The following is a 25,413-nucleotide window of genomic DNA, read 5'->3' on the forward strand; positions in this document are numbered from 1 at the left end:
AATTGTTGGGGGGTGTATTTCAGATTTCAGAATTTTAGATAAGGGATGCTCAACCTGTAGTGGTAATGTACATTTTGGGAGCATACATTTGGCATGCAAAAAATGACCTAAGACCTACCTCAACTCCCTGTAAAAGATGGAATATTCTAAAATCAACAAAGCATAGCTTATGTTCATTACTTTAGAAGACAGCTGTAAGAATGACTATTTCAACTAAAGCTCTAATGTGCAGCTTTCCAAACTATGTGTCACCTATAGTCCCTAGGTCTGTCACATGAGAAATGCTCCCCCACCCCATCAGAAGGCTGGTTCTGATCAAGTGTAGGTCTGTTAAAACTTTTACAATGTGCACAGTTGATTGAGTTGCAGTAATTGCCACTAAAATGGATACGTTTCTAATGAAGAAAAGAAAATCTGTTGACAATGATGTTTGTAATGAACCCCATAGAGTGGCTATAGAGGAAACTACACAAAAATCAGCCGTAGGACATAAGTGTAAAAAAAAATCAAACCTTATTTAAACAGTACTATATAGTATTACATTCTTATAACGGATTGGTTTAACCTTCGCTTTACCAGTAAAACTGAATTACTGTGCAAAAGGATGCATGTTTAAGAAGTGTGTCACCGACATGAAAACTTTAGAACATACTGCTCTAATGTATTGTGCATTTGCCACTACATAATTTGGTTCAGAGAGAAATATTTATTGGAAGAGTGCCTTCTTCCATTGGACTGGTCAGAACCAAAAATATTCAAACAACTAAGGCTAGTTTACCAGTCTGTTTGCTTTGCATTGAAGGAACTTTCATTGTCTTCATCTGTATTCCTCAGGCAGACCACAGAAGATATTTGTGCATGGTCAAAACATATTGACCTCAAGGGATCTTGGCATAATCATAAATTTTCTCTCTCCATGTTTCCCTCTCCCACCCTCCCCTAGAAAAAAAAACAGAGCAAGTTTTGTGGGCTCTTCACACTTTGCTCAGTACAATGAGTGTTCACATTCCCGTTTTCCTTTATTCATCTTCCAAGATTTTCACTTTTGGCCTTCCTTCGAAGGGACTGAATATTCAGGCATATTCCCATGCACTCTGACCCGATAAATGCAGGTAAATTCCTCATTGCCCCAGTTACTTTGCACCTTGAATTTTATACAGAGAAATTGTTTTACGGCTTCCTTCTGAAATGCAGAGAGGGCAAAGAGAGATCAAATAAAATTGAAGCTTGCATCCCTTTACAAGTACAGTACAATCATCCTACATTTGCAATTTTGACTTTTGCAGATTTGGTGATTCATTCTGGAGGACCTAGAGCAGTGGTTCTTAGCCTTTAGTCTTCCAGGTGTTTTGACTTCAACTTTCAGAAATCCCAACTATCTTACCAGCTATTAGGAATTGTGGGAGCTGAAGTCTCCAGGTTCTCCACCTGGAGAACCAAAGGTGGGGAACCACTGATTTAGAGCATTGTACAGAGAACACCTCTCAAGGTATCTCTTGGGCCTCCAATTGTGATTATGTGATCAGCTTCTAGTGCAGTGCTTCCCAACCTTTCTTTTGACCACGGACAACTTGACTAGGCACGACTCTCCAACATTAGTACCAAAAGGATTACAAATTAGTTTTTTGTCTACTTTAGATTCAGTTTGGTTATTTTAGGTGTTGATTCAGAAAACTGCATTGATAGACCACGTCGGTACAGAATATATGCCCTCTAGTAGTCACCATTTGCTTGCCCACAGAAAATCATCTTTAATAATCTAGCGCTGATGTGGTTCATCCAATGCAATTTTCTGAATCAGCACCCCAAATAACCCCAGGAATAGGCTTAAAAATGAAGACAACAAGGCACCCCCGCTTTCTGGCACCACATGGAATGGCTCTGCTCGGGGAGGGAGAAGGAGGAGAAGCAACAGTCAGCAGGCTTGCTCTCATGCCTTTTTGTTGGTAGTCCCAACATCCCTGTTTCCTCAGCACTATAAGAAGGTTTTGTGAGACTAGTCACTCTCATTGCAACGGTGTAGTAATGGTGATGCCGTGGACCATATTTTAGTTCTTGGGGACCACTGGTGGTCCATAGACCACAGGTTGGGAACCACTGTTTTAGTGGAAGTCAATAATAGAGTTGTGCTGGAAAAACTAATCCCACTTTATAACTCTCATAATTGTATTATGTGAAAATAAACTACATATTTGTACTTGGTGAGACACTATAGCTTTCTAGCCAGGAATTCTAAATACCTTTCTCTACTATGAAACCATAACATCTGATATGGAATCATGGTGCCATAATATGAAAGGCTTCCTGTTGCCATTTAACATTGATTGCACTGATACTTAAGTATGGAAATGAATAAACTGGATTTCAGATGCCCCCAGGTAATGTATTTGTGTAGATCCCCCATGGTTCTCCAGAGCAATTCTATGGTATTCTTTTGGCTGAAAGCCTAAGATGTCATTGATTTCAATTACAATAAGTAAATTTTCAGATTATGCAATAATCATGTTAGAGCAAAGGTTCCTGGAACAGACTCCTCACATTATATGTGAGCCTATTGTATAGCTATATTTATGAAGTATGAAAGGAACCTAGGACTGCCCCTTAGCTGCTCAAAGAGCAATCTCTATTGGAAGACCTCTGTCTAGCACCCCCTTTAGCCCAGCCCGTTGCTGTCCAGAGTTTCTTCAACCACGCTTCCCCACTGAACCCATTTTCAGGGTACCTGCAGCTGGAATGTCTGGATGGTTTCCTTCTCTATATCATACATGAATGTTCCTAACAATGTTTCTTCATTGATTTCATCATCTATCCCCTGGAATTGAAAAAGAGAATCGGCAGTAATCAGTGACAGATCTTTGATACTTCTATGAGGAAGGCCAGAACACTGCTTCAGAGCAACCTTGGAAGCCATGCTTTTCTAAGTCAGCTCAGGGGTCAATTCAGAATCAGACAGGGTTGGTGGCAACCTTCAGTTTAGCAGGAGATGGAGTAAATATGGCGCAAATGGGAGGATGAGTAAAGAGAGTAGTTGTCATCTGGGAAACAGAGTTAGATCTGGGAAGCAAGTTGGAAACACCAAAGACACCTTGTCAGAGCCAAGGAGGGAAGGAAAAAGTCTGGGGATAGCCCAAATAAAGCCTGGTGATCTGCATTTATAATTAAATTAAGAAGAGGAAAATAGATTATCTAGAACAAGGACATTATTGTTCTTTGTAACCCCATACAGCAGGACCTTCCTCGGACATCAAGAGTCCCAGTCCCAGATCTGGCAGATAGTTTAGTCCAGGGGTCCTCAAACTCTTTAAACAGAGGGCCAGGTCACAGTCCCTCAAACTGTTGGAGGGCTGGATTATAATTTGAAAAAAAAACCATGAATCAGTTCCTATGCACATTGCATATATCTTATTTGTAGTGCAAAAAACTTAAAACAATATAATAATTAAAATGAAGAATAATTTTAACAAATATAAACTTACTAGTATTTCAATGGGAAGTGTGAGCCTGTTTTTGGCTGATGAGATAGGATTGCTGTTGATGTTATAAGCTTTCAAGTCATTTCAGTCTTATGTTGACCCTGAGTAAGGGCCAGGTAAATGACTTTGGAGGGCCGTATTCGGCCCCCGGGCCTTAGTTTGAGGACCCCTGGTTTAGTCAATGCCACCCCTTGGATTGTGGTACAGTGAGTACTCCTAGTTGGCATCAGACAAAGTGCCAAGCAACTTCCCCCTTCCTTTAAATTAGAGTTCTCTGGCTATACCCGAGAGGAACAGGTGCATGCTAAGACAGACGTCAATACTCACATAAACTGAGAAGTCCTTCAAGGCGCTGGTGGCTCCTTTTACAGGGGAGACGGCCTTGGGGATATGCTGTACTGTGACTGCAGTTGGATAGATTCTTTCAGGCAGTTTTATGACCACTTGGCCCTCACTTCCATGGAATGCCCAACAGTTTCCTGGGTAAACATCTGGCTAGAAACAGGAAGCAACTCAAGTGAATAAAATACAGCCCCATGACACACATGTGAGTACATAAGTCCACTGGCAATTCACAGAGTTTGGATACTAGCGATTGGTGGCTCCACCTAGCAAATGAGTTTGCTCTGGGTTTTAGTCTGATATGTAAAGGAGCTATCCAGGGTGGCAATCTGTTTAAAGTAAGAGTAACCATAACCCCTTCGGGTTTCTCTACATGCAATGGAGAGCAGGAGAGATCAACTTGTTCTTGCCCTCGGACGGAATAATGACTTGAGCCAGCACTACTTCTTCTCACTAAGGAGAAGGGTCCAAGGACAAACAACAATCAAATGAGGGCTTTGCCTATCTTTATCATCTTGCAAAGCCACCAGTGAAAATGAGCATGATGGCATATAATTAACCTTCTGAAATATTGTTCTGAACATATTTCATTCTCTTTTTATCGTCAATAAAACACAGTACCTGTAGAATCGTATCAGGGGGCTTGGCTGTAGAAATGAACAAGTATTTATACCAGCAGCTCTTTGGATTTTCAGGCTCATAGCTCTTTGAAGTCCTGCTGTGATCAATAGTGGCTCCTAGAGATTTATATTAGGAAGGAAAGAAAGAAGAATAAAAGTAAGTGCAAACTCTATTCATTGGTAAGGCGTAAGGAAGTTTTTCATAAGGCTCCCCTTATCACTGCCTGTGTTACTATCTGTCTATCGTTTTCCATGTTACATCAGCTTCTCAAGAAGTACATTGCTGAAAAACAAAGTCAATAAAGAAGACTGTTTCTTTTTTTTCTGGAGGCAAGCAGTAGCTGGGAAATTCTCTCAGATCAATATTTTTTATTTTCAATTTATATTTTTATAAAAAAAACAATGAAACAAATCTACATACATGTATATATGCATGAACCAATGTAATATTTCCTAATGACTATACAATATTTGGTTATGCTCTCCTCTCCTCCCACCCCTCCCAATTTAGTGACTTCCCATCCCTTGGATTGGACACATTCATGTATAATTCCATTCTTTCTTTCTATTACAGTGTTTTTCTATTCTTCCTTCCGGCCTGACATTTAGTATTTATAAATTCTTTACACCTATTCTAACAGATTAAATTATGAAACCTTCTAAAAAACTTTACAAGGCTTAGAAATGGCTTCCAGTACTTGATAAAGTTTTTGTGTGTTTTTCTTTGTTCATTATTGTTAATTTGGCAATTTTTGCTATTATAAAGGCATTAACCATCAATTCTTCTATTGTTGGGAGGTGTGCCTTCTTCCAGAACTGGGCACATGGTATTCTTGCTGCTATTATTATTGTGGTTTAATGATTTTGTTTGTTTATTTGACACTCCCAATAAAAATAATTCAGGTAACAACTGTACCTTTGGTTGAAAAATTTAGTGCAACGGTTTTTGTACCTTGTCCCAGAATTCTCTTGATTTTTTCAGGACCACCACATGTGGAAGAAAGTTCCTTCCTGTTTACATTTTCAGCACTTGCTGTTTTTTCCCTTATACATTTTAGCTAGTTTTGCTGGGGCCAGGCATCATCTGTTCATCATTTTATAATTTTTATCTCTAAAGTTGTAGCACTGAAATTTTCTTTAAGCCAATAATCCACATTTTCACCAGGCTGTGGTGCAGCTAGCTGCATTAAATCCCTACTGACTGAGAGGTCATGAGTTCGAAGGCAGCCCAGGTCAGAGTGCCAGTATAATATAAAGTGCCAGTATGGTTTGAGTCACATGAAATAACTTCTACTACAGTCCTATGTGTTTACTCAATAGCGAGTTTCATGGATTTCAATTCAATGTCATTTTTAACCAGGGGTTAAGGTTTGCATAGGTCTGTAGATATTGTTGGATTGCAGCTCCCATCACCTTTAGACATCCTAGGCAATTGTGAGGCATGATAGGAAGTGTGGTTCAGCAACTTCCTGACAGTAAGAGCTGTTCTGCTTCTCTGGAATATTTAGAGTATCACCCATTTCCCATCCTTGTTCTAAGTGCATACTTAGGATATCTACCTTACTGGGCTTGCTAAACTGGAAGAAGGAAGGAAAAACACATTAATTCAAAAGGAAGTATGTAAACAGTTAGCCATTACCTATTGTTTTTTGAGCCCAATCAGGCATTTGTACATGATCCTCATACGTCTTCTTAAAAGCTTGATTAATCATTTCAAGCACTTGCTGTGAAGAAATGGAAAACCCATCAGATTAGTCTAAAAGGCACGATTATTCCAAATATCAATGCCATATATTCTGTAATGTAAATTATGACAAGACCTCTGACTTTAGGAATCAGAACCTACCACTGCTGTGATTCTTACAAAGTGTACTGTCATTTGGTCTGGTTCAGAAAAGAGCTTCTTAAGCAAGAATGCATTATTCAAGGATCGGTCATCACAGTTTTGAAGCTATGCCGTAACTGTTAGGGGACCCAGAGCACTACATACCTTTGCTTCATAAATATAGGATACAGGAACATGACAGGCAAATGCCTCATCTGCACTAACATATAATGCAGTGTAGTAATTGCATTAGTCCTGTGCATTCATTCAACACACAGAGGCGAAATCGATTGAACCCAGGGTAAACCACTTAACCTGGTTAAAAGAACACTGGGGGTCCTTCCCCACAGCACTATATCCCAGAATATCAAGACAGAAAATCCCACATTATCTGAGTGTGGACTCCGATAACCCAGCTCAAAGCAGATATTGTGGGGTTTTCTGCCTTGATGTTCTGGGATATAGGGCTGTGGGGAAGGGCCCCAGGAAAGGTTCAAATCCTGCAGAATGATCCAGAAGTTATCGAAGAGTCACCTTGGAAGACCAAAGAGATTCCTAGAGAGATTCTTTCTAGGTATTTCTAGATCCTCCGGTGGTTTGAATCAAATCAGTGAATAATTATATCCACAAAAGTGAAACCTGAAAATATGGAGGGCCGACTGTAATGCCCAGAATCTTTTGCATTAACCAAGAGTTTTTTTTAATTTAGAAAAAAATATATATTCTGAGGTTACAATATGTGAAAACCATTGACTTTCATTAAAGAATGTCAGTGGCTTTGAAAACTTAAAGCATTAATATCAAGAAAATTGTGTTAGGGCATGGGAACAAACCTAGTTCAATCTCTTTTGGGTTTTCAGACATTGCTAGGAAGTGATTGCAGAATGCACACAAAAGAGAAGGCATATCCCCATATAAAACAGAAATTAGCAAAGTACAGAAAACTCTAAGAATCGTTTTCCAGTTTCCTACATCTTTGTTCTCTCCTGGGATGTCACTTTCCTTGAGGATTTGTTTTACGGAATTTGGGATGCCTTTCTGGATGCGCTTCATCTCAGCTTGCAGATGTGCTGTCTGGTTTTTAATTATTGAGATTTCCTGGATTTGTTCTTGAAGGCCATTTTGAGACTTCCTTGGAATGAGGAAAGGGGAAACGGTAGGGTTAGAAATTAGTCCGTTGGCAGAACTCTATGCTGCAATCTGCAGTGCTACTGTCACAGAAGGGAAAAAAAATCAGCAAATACTTGTGAATTTCCTCAGACTGAAACTAAACAATATGATATGTATAATTTATAATGCCAAATGTTGTCTAGTTTTCAGAGGTGTGTTCTCTTGAGTGACAAAATATTATGACATTGCATATGATTTTCCCACAGCTTCTAGAAATTAAGACATATATCTTGCACTTGGTAGATTCCAATGCCCACCAATTTATTTATTTATTTATTTCAAACATTTATACCCCGCCCTTCTCAACCTCCGGGGTTGGGGGGACTCAGGGTGGCTGAGAAATTATTATTCCCAACAAAAGATATCTCCAGGCAGGAACCAGCCAGGCTTTGAAGATACAAGGCCATTCAACACTAATCAAGGTAGCCAATTGCAACATTCACACTTCCTTCAAACAGACAAGAACTCTTTCTCCAACCCTGGACATTCCAAAGATATATAAAATCCCACTTGCCTAGTTTCCAACAGATCTCATAACCTCTGAAGATATCTGCCATAGGTGTGGGCAAAACATCAGGAGAGAATGCTTCTGGAACATTGCCATACAGTCCAGAAAACTCACAACAACCCTACTGGCTTTATAACCATTGCCTTTCATACTTTCCTGAGGTCCATGCTTCAGTCCTAATAATAGGATCACAGCACATGCCCATCCGCTGTTTTCTTAAGGTGCATTTACATTGTAATACTACTAATAATAACAAACTTTATTTATATCCCGCCACCATCTCCCTGAAGGGACTCAGGGCAGCATACAAGGCAATCCAGGGTGCACATATAACATACAACAGGTTAAAATGGTACAAAAGTACAAAACGAGTCACATAAAATTATAACTCTCATCAACACATGTAGTATAAAATCAAAATAATACAGATTTAAAACAACAGTAGGTACAACTAGCTGCGTCAGATCACAAGGTGCCAAGTGTCAGCTTCATATGTGCCCATTCAGCTTACTCAGGGTCAAAGCCCTGTTTGAACATCCATGTTTTCAGGTTGGAACGGAAGGACTGAAGGGTGGGGTAATCTAATCTCTTTTGGGAGGGTATTCCAGAGCCGGGGAATACTTGTAGAATACAGTTTGGCACCATTTTATCTTCTATGGCCAAATGGTATGAAATAGTGAGAGTTGTCATTTTACAAGTTCTTTAAATTTCTGTGCAAAAGAGTACTGGCGCATCTACATATTCCATAGCATTGAGCCATGACAAATGATCTGGTGTCAAACACCATTTTACAATATAAATAGTATATGCACCCATAATGTTTTTTTCCATGAAGAAGTAATGCCTAGGCTAGTGTAAGCAGGATTTAAGCAGGGTCTTTAAAACCCTCTTACCATAGTGATTTCAGCTCACTTTCATACTGTAGTGCCAGCTCCTATCAGAGTGAAAACAAGAAGATAGATATCAAGTATTAGCAAGATATGGGACCCTTTCAGGGAAAGTGATTCCCATTTCTTGAGGTAGGAATGCTGCTCACAGTATGAGCTATTTATTTATTTATTAGTTTGTTTATGGCATTTGTAGCCTGCCTTTCTCAGCCTTACAGCGACTCAAGGCAGCTCACAGAAACATTCAAATCAACATTATAAAAGAGCATATATAAACCATTTAAAAACATATGATCACCGGTGTCATCCTGTTAAAATCATTATCCAGCAGCATAGGTAATTATGAAATTACTAATTCCATTTTCATTCTTCCTATTTCATAATTACCTATTCCGCTGCATTTCCAAACGCTTGTTTAAAAAGTCAAGTTTTAACTCTTTTTCTGAAGGTCAGGAGGGAGGGGGCCGATCTAATATCCATAGGGAGGGAGTTCCATAGCCAAGGGGCCACCACTGTCTCTCGTCCCAGTTGCAAGGAAGACAGGATTGAGAGCAGGGCCTCTCCAGATGATCTAAAGTTTCTGGATGATTTATAAGGAGAGATAATTCAGATGGCATTACTATGGCCCCTTCCACACAGCTGAATAAAAACCCACATTATCTGCTTTGAACTGAAATATATGTCAGTGTGAACTCAGATAACCCAGTTCAATGCAGATCTTCTGAGTTATATGGCTGTGTGGAAGGGCCCTAGGCTTTAGATTTGTTCCTTCCAAAATGGGTGAGGATGGGGAAAAGAGAGCAGGAAGCCAGGAGAGAATGTATATATACGTATGTGCCAATGAATTTCATTGGGATTTCATAGGCAAGGAATACTTATCAATAGAGGTTTTGCCAATTTCTGTTGGGGGTGCTTTGAATGTGGTTTTCCTGCTTCTTGGCAGGAGGTTGGATTGGATGGCCCACGAGCTCTCTTCCAACTTCATGATGCTGTTATTCTTCCTCCAAAATATAGCCTACAGTACCACGAATTTATTGGCGGTCTCTTATCCATGTGCTAAGGAAACTTTCAGGGTTTTTTTTTCCTAGCCCAGAAGGTTGCTCACCTGTGATGAGAGAACATCTGTTAATTTCAGGTATTGACAGTAGCAATAAATGCAACCTGTAGGAGATAAGAGAACAATGCTCGTTGATAATCAATAACCATTATCACAGTGGGACAAAATGTTTTTACTTAAAAGGGAAAAAAATTGTAATCTCTAGCAATGCTTCGTTCCCTCCAATTAAACCTGCAGGATTTTAACAAGTGATATGTTTTGTACGTTTGAGGTGACTCCAACTTATGCCAATCCGATTATATATTTGTTCAGAGGGGGTTTCCCATTGCCTTTTTCTGAGGCTGAAGAAATATGACTTGACCAAAGTCATCCCCAGTTGGTTTTTGCGGCTGAATGGGGATTCGAACCCTGACCTCCCAGAGCCTAGAACTCAAACTCTCACCAGAGCTTCCCATCTGTGCGTTATGACATGTTAGTGTGTTGGCTGCAGTGAGTAGGTATATGTAGGTGAATTTAATGAGAAACCTCTATTTAAGTGGTTCTCAACTTGTGATTCCCTACTGGCCTTCAACTCCCAGAAATCCTAACAGCTGGTAAACTGGCTGGGATTCCTGGATGTTGTAGGTCAAAACACCTGAGGACCCACAGGTTGAGAACTACTCCTCTATAAGAGGTAAAGGTAAAGGTTTTCCCCTGACATTAGGTCCAGTTGTGTCCAACTCTGGGGGTTGGTGCTCATCTCCATTTCTAAGCCAAAGAGCCGGCATTGTCCATAGACACCTCCAAGGTCATGTGACTGGCATGACTGCATGGAATGCTGTCACTTTCCCACCGGAGCGATATCTATTGATCTACTCACATTTGCAGGTTTTTGAACTGCTAGCTTGGCAGAAGCTGGGGCTGACAGAGGGAGCTCATGCTTCTCCCCAGATTCGAACCTGCAACCTTTCAGTCAAACAAGTTCAGCAGTTCAGTGTCTTAACCCATTGCGCCACCGGGGGCTCCTTTGAAATGAGCAGTGAATCATATATTTCAAACAAAGAAATGAAAGATTTTCATGAGATATGTTATGCGCCCATTCATTTTGTTATTACAATTTCTGTTTGTGTCTCTGTGTCTTATAAGGGTTGGTTAAACCTCTGTTTTGCTAGTAAAACCGAATCCCTCTGTTGTGAAATGACGCATGTCCAAAATGTATATCATCAACATAAAATGTTTGAAAAGCTCTGCACTATGTCATTACTTACTTGCAAGCACTTCAAAATAGGTTAGGTTGCCAGAATGAACCTTAGGCCCCTTCTGCACTGCCATATAATCCAGATTATCAAAGCAGAAAAGCCACACTATCTGCTCTGAACTGGATTATTTGAGCCTACACTGCCATATAATCCAATTCAAAGCAGATAATTTGGATTTTATATGACAGTATAGAAGGGGCCATGGAATTCATTATATTAGGTCAGTGAATGAACCAGTAAGATACTTGAATGAAAAACTATGAACACTCACCACAAATGACTGGAACTGCTATTATCAGGAACCTTGAAATTTTTATAAAGTTTGCCATAGTGAATTGGTCTCTGTAGAGGAAACAAGGCAGTGTTGTCATGAAACGGATAGAACAAGTATGGGGAACCAACTATGGAAGGAGTCCTCACAAAAGTGTAAGTATGTTCTGATATCTCTTGAAGAGTGACATTGGACCTAAGATGGAAGAAACAGGTGCTATCATTTTGAGTCATTCATTAGATGTTACATGAGCTGCGCTGCCTTCATCTCTGCTCCTCTCCACCCTTTCCTTGTCTGACATAAAATAATGTTGCATGTGACATCATTGTCCCAAAAAGAAAAATCCTCAAGTGCTGTATTAAACAAAGGTATTTCCTAGTACTGCCTAGAAAGGAACCTGGGACTTTCTAAATGCAAGGCTTGGTGCAGAGCTTTACCACTGAAGACCCAAAGTCACTTCCAAAATTTGTTGACATAACCTTGCAAGTTGAGCATTTCTTATTTTAATCAAATAGAACATGGGAAAGTTATATTGTTGGACTAAAGCTCACCAAATCTCTTAGCCAGTATGCCCTGTAGCTATGCTGTTTTAGAACTATGGGAATTGTAGTTTTTGACAAAAAAAAAATAAAAATCAGATAAGGAGGAAGATTTTTTTTCACGGCACGAAGAAATCTCAAATTGTATTTCATCCAGTAGGGGTTCTGAGATGAATGCTATTGAAAATGCAAGATACTTTCATGGATCTCACTCACACTTACTTTGTGCAGATGAAGGTTTGCAAAAGATATTTTGGGATGCAGAAAATCACCATTAGCATTAGGCAAGGAATGTTGCATATGGTTTCTGGAAAGGAAAATGAAATAACAAAACATTTAAAAGCCCAGACTACACGAGATGTATTAAATAATGCCAGCAATCCCGCAAGGCCAGTTAGTATTATTATTTCTCATCTTTGAGATAGCTGGCTGGATCCAGGAGAGAGCAATCTCAGATCTGAGATGCAAATAAAGAACTCCAAGGCTGGATCTATACTGCCATATAATCCAGTTTTTGAATCCAGATTATCTGCTTTGAATTAGATTATATGAGTCTACACTATGATGTAATCTTGTTGAAATCTTTTTTGAGACAATTCTTCTAGATTTACATACTGTATAACACTTGTATTCTATTTCTGAACATATCAACAGTTCAATGCTATGAGATCCTGGGGTTTGTAATTTGGTGAGGCACCAGCACTATTTGCCAGAGAAGGCTAAAGAAATTATAGAACTACAGCTCTCATGATTCCATGGTATAGAGTCATGGCAGTTAAAGTGGTGTCAAACTACATTAATTCTAGTGTGTAGATGTGCCTGTAGAAGCCAATCGCTGGGTTGTACTGACTTTAGTGGTCAGTTAGTGCATCTCCTCACTTAATGTAGACTGTAGTTGCAGCATCACTGATCAATGCCAATTCATTCTCTGTCAAATATCAAGAGTGATTAAAAGTGATCCATTTTCTAAGATACTTCACACACGCAGAAAGTTTCTGTGTTAGTGCTGTAAAGCGAATTGCTCCCAGTGCTACCAAGCAGAAGATGCTAAGCAGCTAATATGTCCTTTCCTACATTTGCTTAAAAGGTGGAAGAAGCAATGGGAAAACACAAATGTCACATGGACACTTCGCATAAACGCCATGCATTAGGTAGGGTGATCCACATTTAAAGGCATATCTGGAAGGACCACTACTGTTAAAAGGTGGCAGAATGCATACTTAGCACACTCTTCTGAGATGCTATAGATGACCTTGACAACAAGGTGCTAGAGCTGGTTTCTCTTGCAATGACCTCTCTGGTGAATGCTGTTGGGCATCTGTCTGATGAATGTCCTGTAAAGAAATGTCATCTCATTATCAGTCAGGCATCACCAGCATCCAAGACTGAATAATTATGTCCAAAATTTAAACATGTCTTATCAGAGGAATTAGTTGTCTTCTCCTTCTGTTTCCATCTCACTTCTTGTTCTTTCCCCTCTTTATTGTTACACATTGGGTGTTTGTGATCCACCCTATCAGGATTTTGCCATCAATTTAGGAGATAGGGCTCATCTACACCAGGCAAGTTAACCTGATGTAACTCTGCCTTAGAACAACCCTGGATCCAAAACAAATATGCTTAATCTGGGACCACTGTTTAGACCAGGGGTCCTCAAACTAAGGCCTGAGGGCCGGATACGGCCTTCCAGTATCATTTACCCAGCCCTCGCTCAGGGTCAACCTAAGTCTGAAATGACTTGAAAGCACACAACAACAACAACAACAACAACAACAACAACAACCCTATCTCATCAGTCAAAAGCAGGCCCACATTTCTCATTGAAATACTAACAAGTTTATAGTTGTTAAAATTAATCTTCATTTTAATAATTGTATTGTTTTTATGTGTTTTTTGCACTACAAATTAGATATGTGCAGTGTGCATAGGAATTCATTCATTTTTTTTCAAATTATAATCCGGCCCTCCAACAGTTTGAGAGACTGTGACCTGGCCCTCTGTTTAAAATGTTTGAGGAGCCCTGGTTTAGACAGTCTGGGAATTCGTCACCTACTGTGCTGTTACCTCCCACATGTCTCCATCACTACCACTCCTAGCTGGCCATGGAGTTGCATCTGAGTATGTGGACACTGTGGTTTTTCTGCTGTTGTCAGAATGGAGCACTTGTGTGATCAGCAAGGATGGGGTAATCTCCCCTCCTTCTCGCTGAGACACCAGCAGAGGCAGTGCCTTGGATGGAGGTCCATATCTGGCAAAGAGCAGTCACGGGGCACCATTGCACAAGCCATTCCCTTTCTTTGTTGTAATCAGTGCAAGGGGAGAGTGATGGCAATGGCATACATCTGGATAGCAGATCACTTTGAATCGGAGCCCCACGTAAACTTGGAAGGATTCTCAAAATTTCCTAAAGCATGACAAAGTCAGAGTATAACCAAAACCTGGAAGATGGAATGCATTGGGAAGACTGTCAGAAGTCAATTCACAGGGAGTATTGCAGGGTACGGGTGGGGGTAGGTTTATGTAGATAAACCTATCAAAGGGAAATGGCACAATGATACAGCTCATCTGTTTAGAGAGAGATGATGTAAAGGACTAACTGCAAGAGCTGGTGTGGTTTGATTGCTGAACTGGGATTCTGAGAAGCTAGGATTTGATAAACGATTTAGCTGTGGAAACCCAATGGGTAAAACCAGGGGGTTTGGCTGTGGAAACCCACTTACAGGAGTAAGTCATTCTTACAACCTCATTAGACAGTGTGAGTTTAGCATCTTAGAATGCTTTCATTCCATCTGGGGGACAGAGGCTAATGCCAGATATTACACAATGTCATGTGACTTCCAGCGTAAACTATGCCCCCAACCCGGGTGAAAGCATTGCCAGATGCTTCCCTGGCAACATGGGTGGCTTCTCATGTTGTGTTGTCTCTAATGGATGATAATTCTTCACCATGTGGTGAGGAAAATATCATCATGGGGTGACAGCTTTGCCCCGCTGCTTCCTCTTTCCTCCCTGGAAGCCCGGCAAAGCGGGATGCTTCGTTATGGAATTATGATGAGGTCCTCAATCAGCTTCAGAGGAAGGCAGTGGAAGAAACCTCTCTGAGGAAATCTTACTAAGAAAACATCTTGATAGGGTTACCTTAAGTCAGACTTGATTTGAAGCACACAACAACAACAATAATAACAAGAAATGTCTGGAAGATTATGTATGCAATGATGTGAAAAGAAGTCAACACATTTGTTAAATCTGTACATGTTGAACTCAGTTATGACTGGCTCCACACATTGTCTTAGTTCCATGTGTCCAGAAGGTGGCAAACTAACTGCTTAATCTTTTTCTTTCAACTTACCCCCATCTTGTCCCTCTTCATCATCTACAGTCATTTGACTAGATGAAGTCATTGAATTTTTGGAGTAATTGCCAGTAGAGTTGCGCAGGTACCAGCTGGAAGACAAACACAATGACATATTTGAAAATTTGTCAGTTTTTTTTAAAAAAAAAATGGAAATCAAGGCTGTTCTGGACTCTTGGACCAGTTGTTAAACACGCTTCTGGAATGAGCTTCGGTATTCCAAGTAGACTGGAACGTACTTAGTCCTCATCCTTTTTTATACTAGTTTTAAACCATTTCATTGGATGTGTTGCAATAATTGATTCTCATACTAGTTTAGTGTTTACACCTTATTTTAGTTTTTGGTTATTTAATATTGAATGTTTATTTTACTTAAGTGATATTTGTCTTTACTGTTCTAATGTAGCACAAATCCAATATAAAATCATACTACGTATTTTTGACATTAATATTGAAATCTGAAATATATACAAAAAGTCTTTACTTTTCAAAACTGCACAGAAATTCAAGAAAGATAGCCTGTCCCCAACCCTCCATGGTTGTTGTTGTGCTCTTTTAGCTGCTACTCCTTAAAAATTTCAGTAGTGCAATTCCAATTAGAGTGAATTTCTAGTAGATTCATTGGAGTACACCTATTGAATCCATAAAATCTATATGATTATTAACTTTAACAATGTTCTAGTTATCTAGTGAGTTTATGCAGGCTGAGAGTAAATTGGATTTAGGTCATACACTCCTGCTGTCATTAAAGTAATTTCCTCCTATGGTTCTAATACTCTCCATTTCATTCAATGTTATTATGGTAATTCAAAGGTTCTAAACCCCTTGTTTCAGGGCAGGAATGCCCCACAGAACACCTCTATGGAACACCTCTAGTGGAAATGCAACATCTCTACGTTCTTTATGAGTTAAAGATGTTGAAGAGAGAAGCTCTTTCTTCTTATTTTATATCTGTTTTGCGTAATAGACACATAAAGACTAACACTCAGCTTTACCTCTTTGTTGGGATTCCGCCTGATCCTGATGATCCACTGGGACGATCATCACAAACATCTGAGTTATCTTGAAAGACTTGTTTTCGCTGGTCTGGACTTCTTCGCACAGAACGTTTTCCATTCATTGTTGAAAAGATGAAGTGAGAACTGGTTATAGTTTCATAGAAATCTGTTGGGTTCTTCTTTTGTTGGGATTATAGACACCAAAAATCAATATGAAAAAACAGCACACCCAAGAAAAGCTTCACTTTCAATAGACCAGCATCAAGTGATATCCATTGTCTTTCCCATGAATTTCTGCCAGATGTTCAGAAAGTGATGTCATAAAAGGAACTCTGTAGAGAGAGAATTATGATGGCTTCATGACATCACAAAATAAATCTACTTAGGATTACATTGTTTCAGAGTTGTAGTGGTTGGAGTATGGAGGGATGGGTGTGTTGTTTTGTGGTGTGTGATGTGCTGGGGAAAGCATTTAATTTCAGTGTTGTCAAAGGCTTTCATGGCTGGAATCACTGGGTTGTTGTGAGTTTTCCGGGCTGTATGGCCATGCTCCAGAAGCAGTCTCTCCTGATGTTTTGCCCATATCTATGGCAGGTTGTGAGGTCCACAAGCTCTGAAGATGCCTGCCATAGATGTGGGTGAAACGTCAGGAGAGAATGCTTCTGGAACATGGCTATACAACAACCCAGCATTTAATTTCATTGTACAATGTACAATGACAATAAAGTTATTATATTCTATCCATATATAACTGCTACATGTCTCCTTGGACTCCGTAACAGCATCACTATCCACATCAAGGAAACCTATTTGTGTCATGCACTTCTGGTACAGAATCATGAACACACTGTGTCGGTTTCCAAATTTTAGGACAGGGATTTCATGTTTTGTCTCATCCCAACATTCTTGAACAGCTGTTTAGAAGCAGTAATATAAAGTATGTGCTGCCTTGTATGTAGATGGTCACTGCCTTCGTTGAAGTTCTGCCTTAGTCTGAGAACCTTATTGCACAAAACTGTCATTCCATCACAGCCACACTATCATAGATATTATGTAACATGATTTTTCTTCCTGGGTTATAAATGTCATTTCTTCATTGGTTCTATCATTAAAACATGGAAAATGTTTATTAAACTGAAGAAACACTGTTGTTGCAAGACATCCTGCAGCACATTTTACTATAGTTTTTCAATGAATATTTGGTGGAGCAGTGATTCTCAACCTGTGGATCCCCAGATGTTTTTGTCTTCAACTCCCAGAAATCCTAGCAGCTGGAAAATTGGCTGGGATTTCTGGGAGTTGTCGGCCAAAACACCTGGGGTTGAGAATCACTGTTGTAGAGTCTCAACCAATTCAACATCATTTTTGGCAGGCACAAAAACAGAAGTTTCTGAAGTATAATAACTATTTTCAAAGTATGTGCTACACTATTAAACAGGAAATAACATTTTCAAATCAGGAACAAAAATATTTCAAATTTTGTTACATAGTGAAATGCAGTGGTGTCCAACCTTGTTTTGATCTGGGACCACCTGAAAAGAGGCCACTCCGCAACATTAGTACCAAAAGGGTTACAAATCAGTTTTTGGTCAACTTTAGATTCGGTTTGGTTATTTGGGGTGGTGATTCAGAAAATTGCATTGGATAGACCACATCAGCTCTAGTTTCTGATACAGAACATAGGCCATCCAGTAGTCGCCATCTGCTAGCCCACATAAAACCATATTTAATAAGCTTCAGCACTATTGGAGCGTTTTGCGAGACCAGTCACTCTCATTACAATAGTGTAGTAATGGTGTGGCCGCAGACCATATTTTAGTCCTTATAGACCACTGGAGTTCCATGGACCACAGGTTGGGAACCACTGGTGTAATTGATACATCCTAGGATGAGCACCTTTCATACTACACCTCTTTCAGTTCATCAGTTGTGATGCTTTGACAGTCTGTTGTCAATGCAATCATACTTCTTCCTTCATGCACTTCCACTGCCCTATTATTTATTATTTATTTTTAGAGCATTTTTGGCAATGAAACAGCAACAAAAAGGCATGTGTGTGTGTGTGTGTGTGTGTGCGCACGTGCGTATATATTTATATATCTGTTTGGAGTCCCCGCTGTGGGTTAAAGTGCTGAGCTGCTTAATTTACTGACCCTGAAAGGTCACAGGTTCGAATCCAAGGAACAGTGTGAGCTCCCACTGTTAGCTCCAACTTCTGTGAACCTAGCAGTTCGGAAACATGGAAATGTGAGTAGATCAATAGGTACCGCTACAGCGGGAAGGTAACAGCGTTCCATGCAGTCATGTTGGCCACATGACCTTGGAGGTGTCTATGAACAACGCCAGCTCTTTGACTTAGAAATTGAGATGAGCACCAACCCCCAGAGTTAGACATGACTGAACTTAATGTCAGGGGCAAACTTTTACGTTTATATATCTGGTTTTTGTTTTTTTAAAAAAATCAAACAGGAAATAGTGTAGGAATAGTGAGTGGGGAAGGGGGTGAGAGAGTTGAAGACAAAGAGAATCATGCCATTTGATGTTTCTTTATTGCTTGCATGCTGGCACAGAAGCAGAATGGACCCATTGTACCAACACAGATGACAGGAACATTGCAGAATTGTGAGTTATTTGAAGGTTTTTCCATTCTATAGGAAGGGACTGGTAAATCCAGGGGACGACACAGACTGGCAGTGGGATGTGCATCGCATTATATGATAGAGACTGTCATCAAAGCTGTTTTGCCTACATCATGTGATGAAATGCCAATTTGTTAGCCTCATGCAATAGTCTGATTTTAAAAAAAACTTTTGGTGCTCTTCATTGATAATTTATTCAGAAAAACTAACAACAAACCGACAAGGAACCAAAAAAAAAAAAGAGCAAGAAAATAAGCAAGAAGTCAAAATGCAAAAACAAAAACAGCATGGATACATTTCTTAATATAAAAACATATTATTATTACATCCACTAGAAACTGCACCACTAAATACTAACTGCACACAAATGTAGTATTTAGTCTAAGGGTTTTATATACTCCGCCTGATGGTTCCCCCCCCCCCCCCAACTTTCCATGCCCATGAAAAGAAGAAAAAAACATTAATACACCCTTTCCCCATTAGATGGAGAATTCAGGTTAAGACATAGAAGTCTGTTAAGATGCTGCTTTATGCAAGAGCAAAACTGCAGCATCTCGGTGGGAATGTCACCAATTCCTAAGCTGTTGCTGACCTCTAGTGGAAATAAGGAAAGTATTTATTTCTACTACTTTTGGTCTGATGGTTCAAAATATTGGAAAAAACCTCCTGTCTTTTACTTCTTTACTTTTATGTTCACATATTTTGTTTGCCAAATCCACATAAACAAAACCTCCTTATGGTTTAAGCCATTGCTATATTATATGGCCCAATGGCCACAACAGAGCTAAGCTTATCACAGAAGTATGTATATCTTGCATTTTTAGATAATCGGGTTGTTCATTCATACATGGATTTATTACATTTGCATTTCATTTCCTTCAACAAAGGGGATTCAAAATGGCTTTTCTTGCCTGACTTCCCAGTTTGTTTCCCTACCCCTGTGAGCTCATTTACAGTGGCTTACTCACAAGAAGGTATTATTTCAAAACAAGGAGTGAAATATCAGTGGATTTGTCATACAGAGGGAGCATATATGAGCAGGGGCGGCTCAACCCATTACGCAAAGTAAGCATTTGCGGTATAGTTGATTTTGCCCAGGGGCGCTCTTGGGGGAAAATAGACCTTGACATATGCGAGTTGTAATTACTGGGATGTATAGTTCACCTAAAATCAAAGAGCATTCTGTACTCCACCAATGATGGAATTGAACCAAATATGGCACACAGAACTCCCATGACGAACAGAAAATATATATCAGTGATTGGTTGGGGACAGGGTGCACCAAAATACTGTTTGCTTACCGTTGAAAATTACCTAGGGCCACCACTGGGGGGGGGGGGGGGAAATACTGTTTGAATTACTGTTGAAAATTACCTAGGGCCGCCTCTGTATATGAGCATAAAAGTAATAAAAAGCATAAAATAAAGTAGTAAAAAGCATAAAAGCATAAAAATATTTTCCCCCCCAATACATTTAACTGTCAGACCAAAAGCAGTAGAAATATTTCCTTATTCCCACTAGAGGTCAGCAACAGATTAGGGATTGCTCTCTCGCCTATACTAGAAGCAGCATCTTCTCTGACTTTCATGTCTCCTGAATTATCCAGCACTGTTGCTGATGTCAGGCAGCAAATACCAGCAGTATGTCCAGAAAGTCTGGATGACAGTAGTTGGCATCCTGTTTATGAATCACCGTAGATAGATACATAAAGTACAGTCTCGCTTATCCAACATAAACGGGGACAGCAGAACATTGGATAAGTTAAAATGTTGGATAATAAGGAGGGATTAAGGGAAAGCATATTAAATGTCAAATTATCTTATGATTTTACCAATTAAGCACCAAAACATCATCTTTTACAACAAATCAACAGAAAAAGCAGTTCAATACATGGTAACATTATGTAGTAATTACTGTGTCTATGAATTTAGCACTAAAACATTGCAATGTATTGAAACAGCTGTGGATCTGGGCGGGAGGCAGACTAAGGGAATCCGGGCATCAACACTTTCCACTGTGCGATGGAGAAAGCGGCCATCAAGGTGATACGGAGCCTGGGCCGACTGTTTCACCTGCTGCCTGCCAGATTCGCCACGCTGCCTGGTGTATCCCCTGCCTAGCTCAGAAAATGAAAGCCCTTTGGGTTATTTTACAGTTAATGTATTTATTTATTTATTTGCCATACTTGTACCCCGCCCTTCTCCACCCTGTCAGGGGACTCAAGGTGGCTTACAATGGTACAACGCCATGCCTCAACACAATCACCTAAACATTTTAAAAATTGCAACATATTAAACAGAGTTAAAACAGATTTAAAAAGTTAAAAACTTAGAAAACACGCCATACAAGTTCATGGTCTGAGTCTGTTCCAAGGTCAATTGCACAAGGTTTCGATCCAAAAATACTGCATTGCCTTAGTTTCCAAAGGCCTGCTCACAGAGCCAAGTTTTGACTCTTTTCCTAAAGGTGAATAGAGAGGGAGCTGCTCTGGTGTCACTAAGAGGAAGTTCCACAACCCAGGGGGCACCACTGAGAAGGCCCTGTCCCTCATTCCTGCCAGCCGCGCTTGTGAGGCTGGTGGGACCAAGAGCAGGGCCTCCCCAGAAGATCTTAATTTACATGCTGGTTCATGTAAATTAACGTTCAGACAGGTAATATACCATTAGTAAGCCTGACAGAAAGGAGTTAACATGTGTTTAGACACAGGTTTCTCTAAAAATTCCCCACTAGCAATGACTAAACTATTCAAGATCACTCTACACAAACCTTTTCTTAGTAAAAGGCAAAATATTTATACGATCTGAAGAGAAACCAGAGTATACACAAACCTTTTCTGTCCGCTAATTATTTTGAAATAACATGGGCATAATTGCATAGAAGGGCTATCTTTCTGAATCACAAATGTACTTCTTAAATACCAAATTCTTGAAAAATGAACAAACATTGTGGAATTTATTGTCGAAGGCTTTCATGGCTGGAATCACTAGGTTCTTGTAGGTTTTTTCGGGCTATAGGGCCATGTTCTAGAGGCATTTCTCCTGACGTTTCGCCTGCATCTATGGCAAGCATCCTCAGAGGTAGTGAGGATATACCTCACTACCTCTGAGGATGCTTGCCATAGATGCAGGCGAAACGTCAAGAGAAATGCCTCTAGAACATGGCCCCATAGCCCGAAAAAACCTACAAGAACCTATTGTGGAATTTATCCTTAAACATTTACCCAATGTATTTAGTGCAGTTCCTTTTAAAAAGACAAGTATGTATGATAAATACTCATTCTCTCTCAATAATGATTGTTTGTGAACATTTTAAAAAATAACTATAACATTTATACAAAAATATAAAGTTTTTCTAAAAGTAATTTGAGAGTAATTATTGATCAAGATAAAAACCATTTAGCAAAATATGACAATAACAAAGTACCGTAGTTGAATTAGCATCTGTCTGTAGCAAACAGTTATTAATGCAGTAAATTCATGTTTATTTATTGTCCAAATGCAATTTTATTTTTTCAATGCATATTCCTTTTATCCATTGTTCTCAAAAAAGATGCTTTGAAGGATACATGGGCTTCCATTTCATTTCAAAACAAAACTAATGAGATGGGTGAAAGATGGAAGTGTTTCAGAAAACCTTTGTATTCTTTCATTAATTATGAAATTCATCTGCATAAATGAGGAAGTGGAGTAGAAGAGCCTTACAACAGACACTGAAATAGATTTTACTCCTTTCTCTACTTCTGTCTTTGATGGTCACTGGGATTTTGGATTTGGGAATGGAAAAGAGGTAGGCGATGTGAACAATTTTGACAGTATCAGTATCCACAATATGAAATTCAGAGGTTTATTATTATTATTTCAGACATTTATATCCTATACTTCTCATCCTCAGAGGGGGACTCAGAGTGGCTTACAGTGAGGTTGCTCATTCAATCCTTTGGCCAAAATTGTTGTTGTTGTTGTTCATTCGTTCAGTCGTCTCCGACTCTTCGTGACCTCATGGACCAGCCCACGCCAGAGCTCCCTGTCGGCCGTTACCACCCCCAGCTCCCTCAAGGTCAGTCCAGTCACTTCAAGGATGCCATCCATCCACCTTGCCCTTGGTCGGCCCCTCTTCCTTTTGCCTTCCACTTTCTCCAGCATAATTGTCTTCTCTAGGCTTTCCTGTCTCCTCATGATGTGCCCAAAGTACTTCAACTTTATTAAACAGTATCTAGTATCTTTCCCTCCAGTGAGAAGTCGGGCTTTATTTCCTGGAGGATGGACTGGTTGGATCTTCTCGCAGTCCAAGGCACTCTCAGCACTTTCCTCCAACACCACAGCTCAAAAGCATCGATCTTCCTTCGCTCAGCCTTCCCTAAGGTCCAGCTCTCACATCCGTAGGTTACTACGGGGAATACCATGGCTTTGACTAGGCGGATCTTTGTTGCCAGTCTGATGTCTCTACACTTTACTATTTTATCGAGATTGGACATTGCTCTCCTTCCAAGAAGTAAGCGTCTTCTGATTTCCTGGCTACAGCCTGCATCTGCAGTAATCTTTGCACCTAGAAATACAAAGTCTGTCACGGCCTCCACGGTTTCTCCCTCTATTTTCCAGTTGTCAATCATTCTTGTTGCCATAATCTTGGTTTTTTTGATGTTTAGCTGCAACCCGGCTTTTGCGCTTTCTTCTTTTGCCTTGATTAGAAGGCTCCTCAGCTCCTCCTCGCTTTCGGCCATCAGAGTGGTGTCATCTGCATATCTGAGGTTGTTAATGTTTCTTCCAGCAATTTTCACCCCAGCTTTGCATTCATCCAGCCCCGCACATCGCATGATGTGTTCTGCATACAAGTTAAAAAGGTTGGGTGAGAGGATGCAGCCTTGCTGTACGCCTTTCCCAATCTTGAACCAGTCTGTTGTTCCGTGGTCAGTTCTGACTCTTGCTATGCAGCCCAAAAGACAGTTGCATTTGTCAAGTAGGAAATTTAGCTACCACTTTATGTGGGGAGGCTAATTTAACTAATTTATGACACCATAAAAAACCTTCCAGCAGCGTGCAGAAGAATGAGGAAGTACTCCATCAAAGGACTTGGTGTCACAATGGATGGTGAAGTGGCAGCTCCCCTGTGGCCAGAACTGAGCTGGAATCCAGCATACTCTCATGAAGCTGGAAAAAGTTTGGGCACCGCTGGAATGTTAAATTGCCTCTGTGTCTGTCTATATATGTTGTATGTCTAATTGGCATTGAATGTTTGCCATGTATATGTGCATTGTAATCCTGCATGGTGAGAAGGGCGGAATATAAATACTGTAAATATAATAATAATAATAATAATAATAATAATAATAATAATATTCACAGCCAACTTCTGGCAGAAACAAACAATAGAATCATGCTGGAGGACCTAGAAAATGCCTAGAAAGTTCATTTTTTACGGGGGGGGGGCACTAGTAAGTAAAATCACAGATACTGGTCCTGAGGATATGGAGGTCATACTATATGCATCAAATGGCCTCAACTCTTGAGGATAATACCATCATCCACCGAAGGATGCTGAAAATAGAATGCTCTAAACTGTCACCTTGGGTGAAGTTCAGTTTTATGTTTAGCAATTGAAGAAAAGAGAAGAGGAATATTTTGTACATTTTGTCTTTTTTTCCCATTTCGTTTCTTAAATGCTTCACTAAATCGATACCTTTAGTGATTAACCATCCTTTTGAGTTACTGAACGAACTTGGGAGAAGTGGTGTTGGTTTGCTTTTTATCACCCATTACTTAGCTTTCCATATCAGAAAACTAAAAAATATATATTACAATCCAATTTGGAATTTTGACAGAACAAGAACATAAGGTTCTAAGAAGCTCAGTGAAAGAGAACTGACAGATTGACACATCTCTAGAGGAACATTACCACCAAGAATCTGTAGCAGGCCATTCTCCTTCTGTTTTCAGTACCGTGTGAGGAAAATCCCTGCTGATATCTTTGATCGAACTGAACTAAAACACTGGCATTTCCCTGCTCCCTGCTGAAAATAATTTGTTCATCATTTTACAGAGAAACCATACTCTTCCTTCCCTCTCCCACCTCTTACTTCCAATCACTCATAAAAGATAATGAAATGTTCAACCCCCTAGTTTTAAAAACAATAGCTTTAAATACTAAATTCTACAGCTGCTCTCTGTATGCCTAAAACCTCTCACACTAGTGTTTAGAGTTGAGTATATGTGTATAAAACTGAGTAATGCTTTGTATGTCTGCTTGGAAAATGGGCATATTGGTTGAAACTTTATTTTGCCCCACTTTGCTTTGCTTAGGCTTCACCTATTCTGCATTTGGATATACCATCGGTGTCAGTGAAGCTCTACCCAAAGTAAAAATTGATTGCTGGGCCAAAAAAGGGGACCCACTTCCAATTTAAGTCCATGGGACGGGGGTTGTGGTCTAGTAGTGCAGTGGTGAGCATAAGGTATATCAGCATCTACTGGTAAACTGGGATCCACTGATGAGGTATC

General features: G+C 39.8%; 1 protein-coding gene and 1 pseudogene across 1 annotated transcript; both read right to left on the minus strand.

Moving 5' to 3' along the window:
- Positions 1–1,039: 1,039 nt before the first annotated feature.
- On the minus strand, positions 1,040–16,441 carry LOC132765421 (SUN domain-containing protein 3-like). Its single transcript, XM_060759711.2, has 13 exons — positions 16,278–16,441; positions 15,280–15,374; positions 13,151–13,264; positions 12,153–12,237; positions 11,392–11,462; positions 9,931–9,986; positions 8,832–8,872; positions 7,233–7,392; positions 6,075–6,159; positions 4,437–4,552; positions 3,801–3,968; positions 2,723–2,812; positions 1,040–1,183 (listed from the first exon to the last, which is right to left on the minus strand). The coding sequence occupies exons 1-13, from the start codon at positions 16,400–16,402 to the stop codon at positions 1,040–1,042; spliced, it is 1,350 nt and encodes a 449-aa protein (XP_060615694.2). The 5' UTR covers positions 16,403–16,441.
- Positions 16,442–21,607: 5,166 nt separating this feature from the next.
- On the minus strand, positions 21,608–21,739 carry LOC137096481 (U5 spliceosomal RNA; annotated as a pseudogene).
- Positions 21,740–25,413: the final 3,674 nt, after the last annotated feature.

The sequence above is a fragment of the Anolis sagrei genome, chromosome 2, assembly GCF_037176765.1.
Source record: "Anolis sagrei isolate rAnoSag1 chromosome 2, rAnoSag1.mat, whole genome shotgun sequence".
In the NCBI taxonomy this organism is placed as follows: domain Eukaryota; kingdom Metazoa; phylum Chordata; class Lepidosauria; order Squamata; family Dactyloidae; genus Anolis; species Anolis sagrei.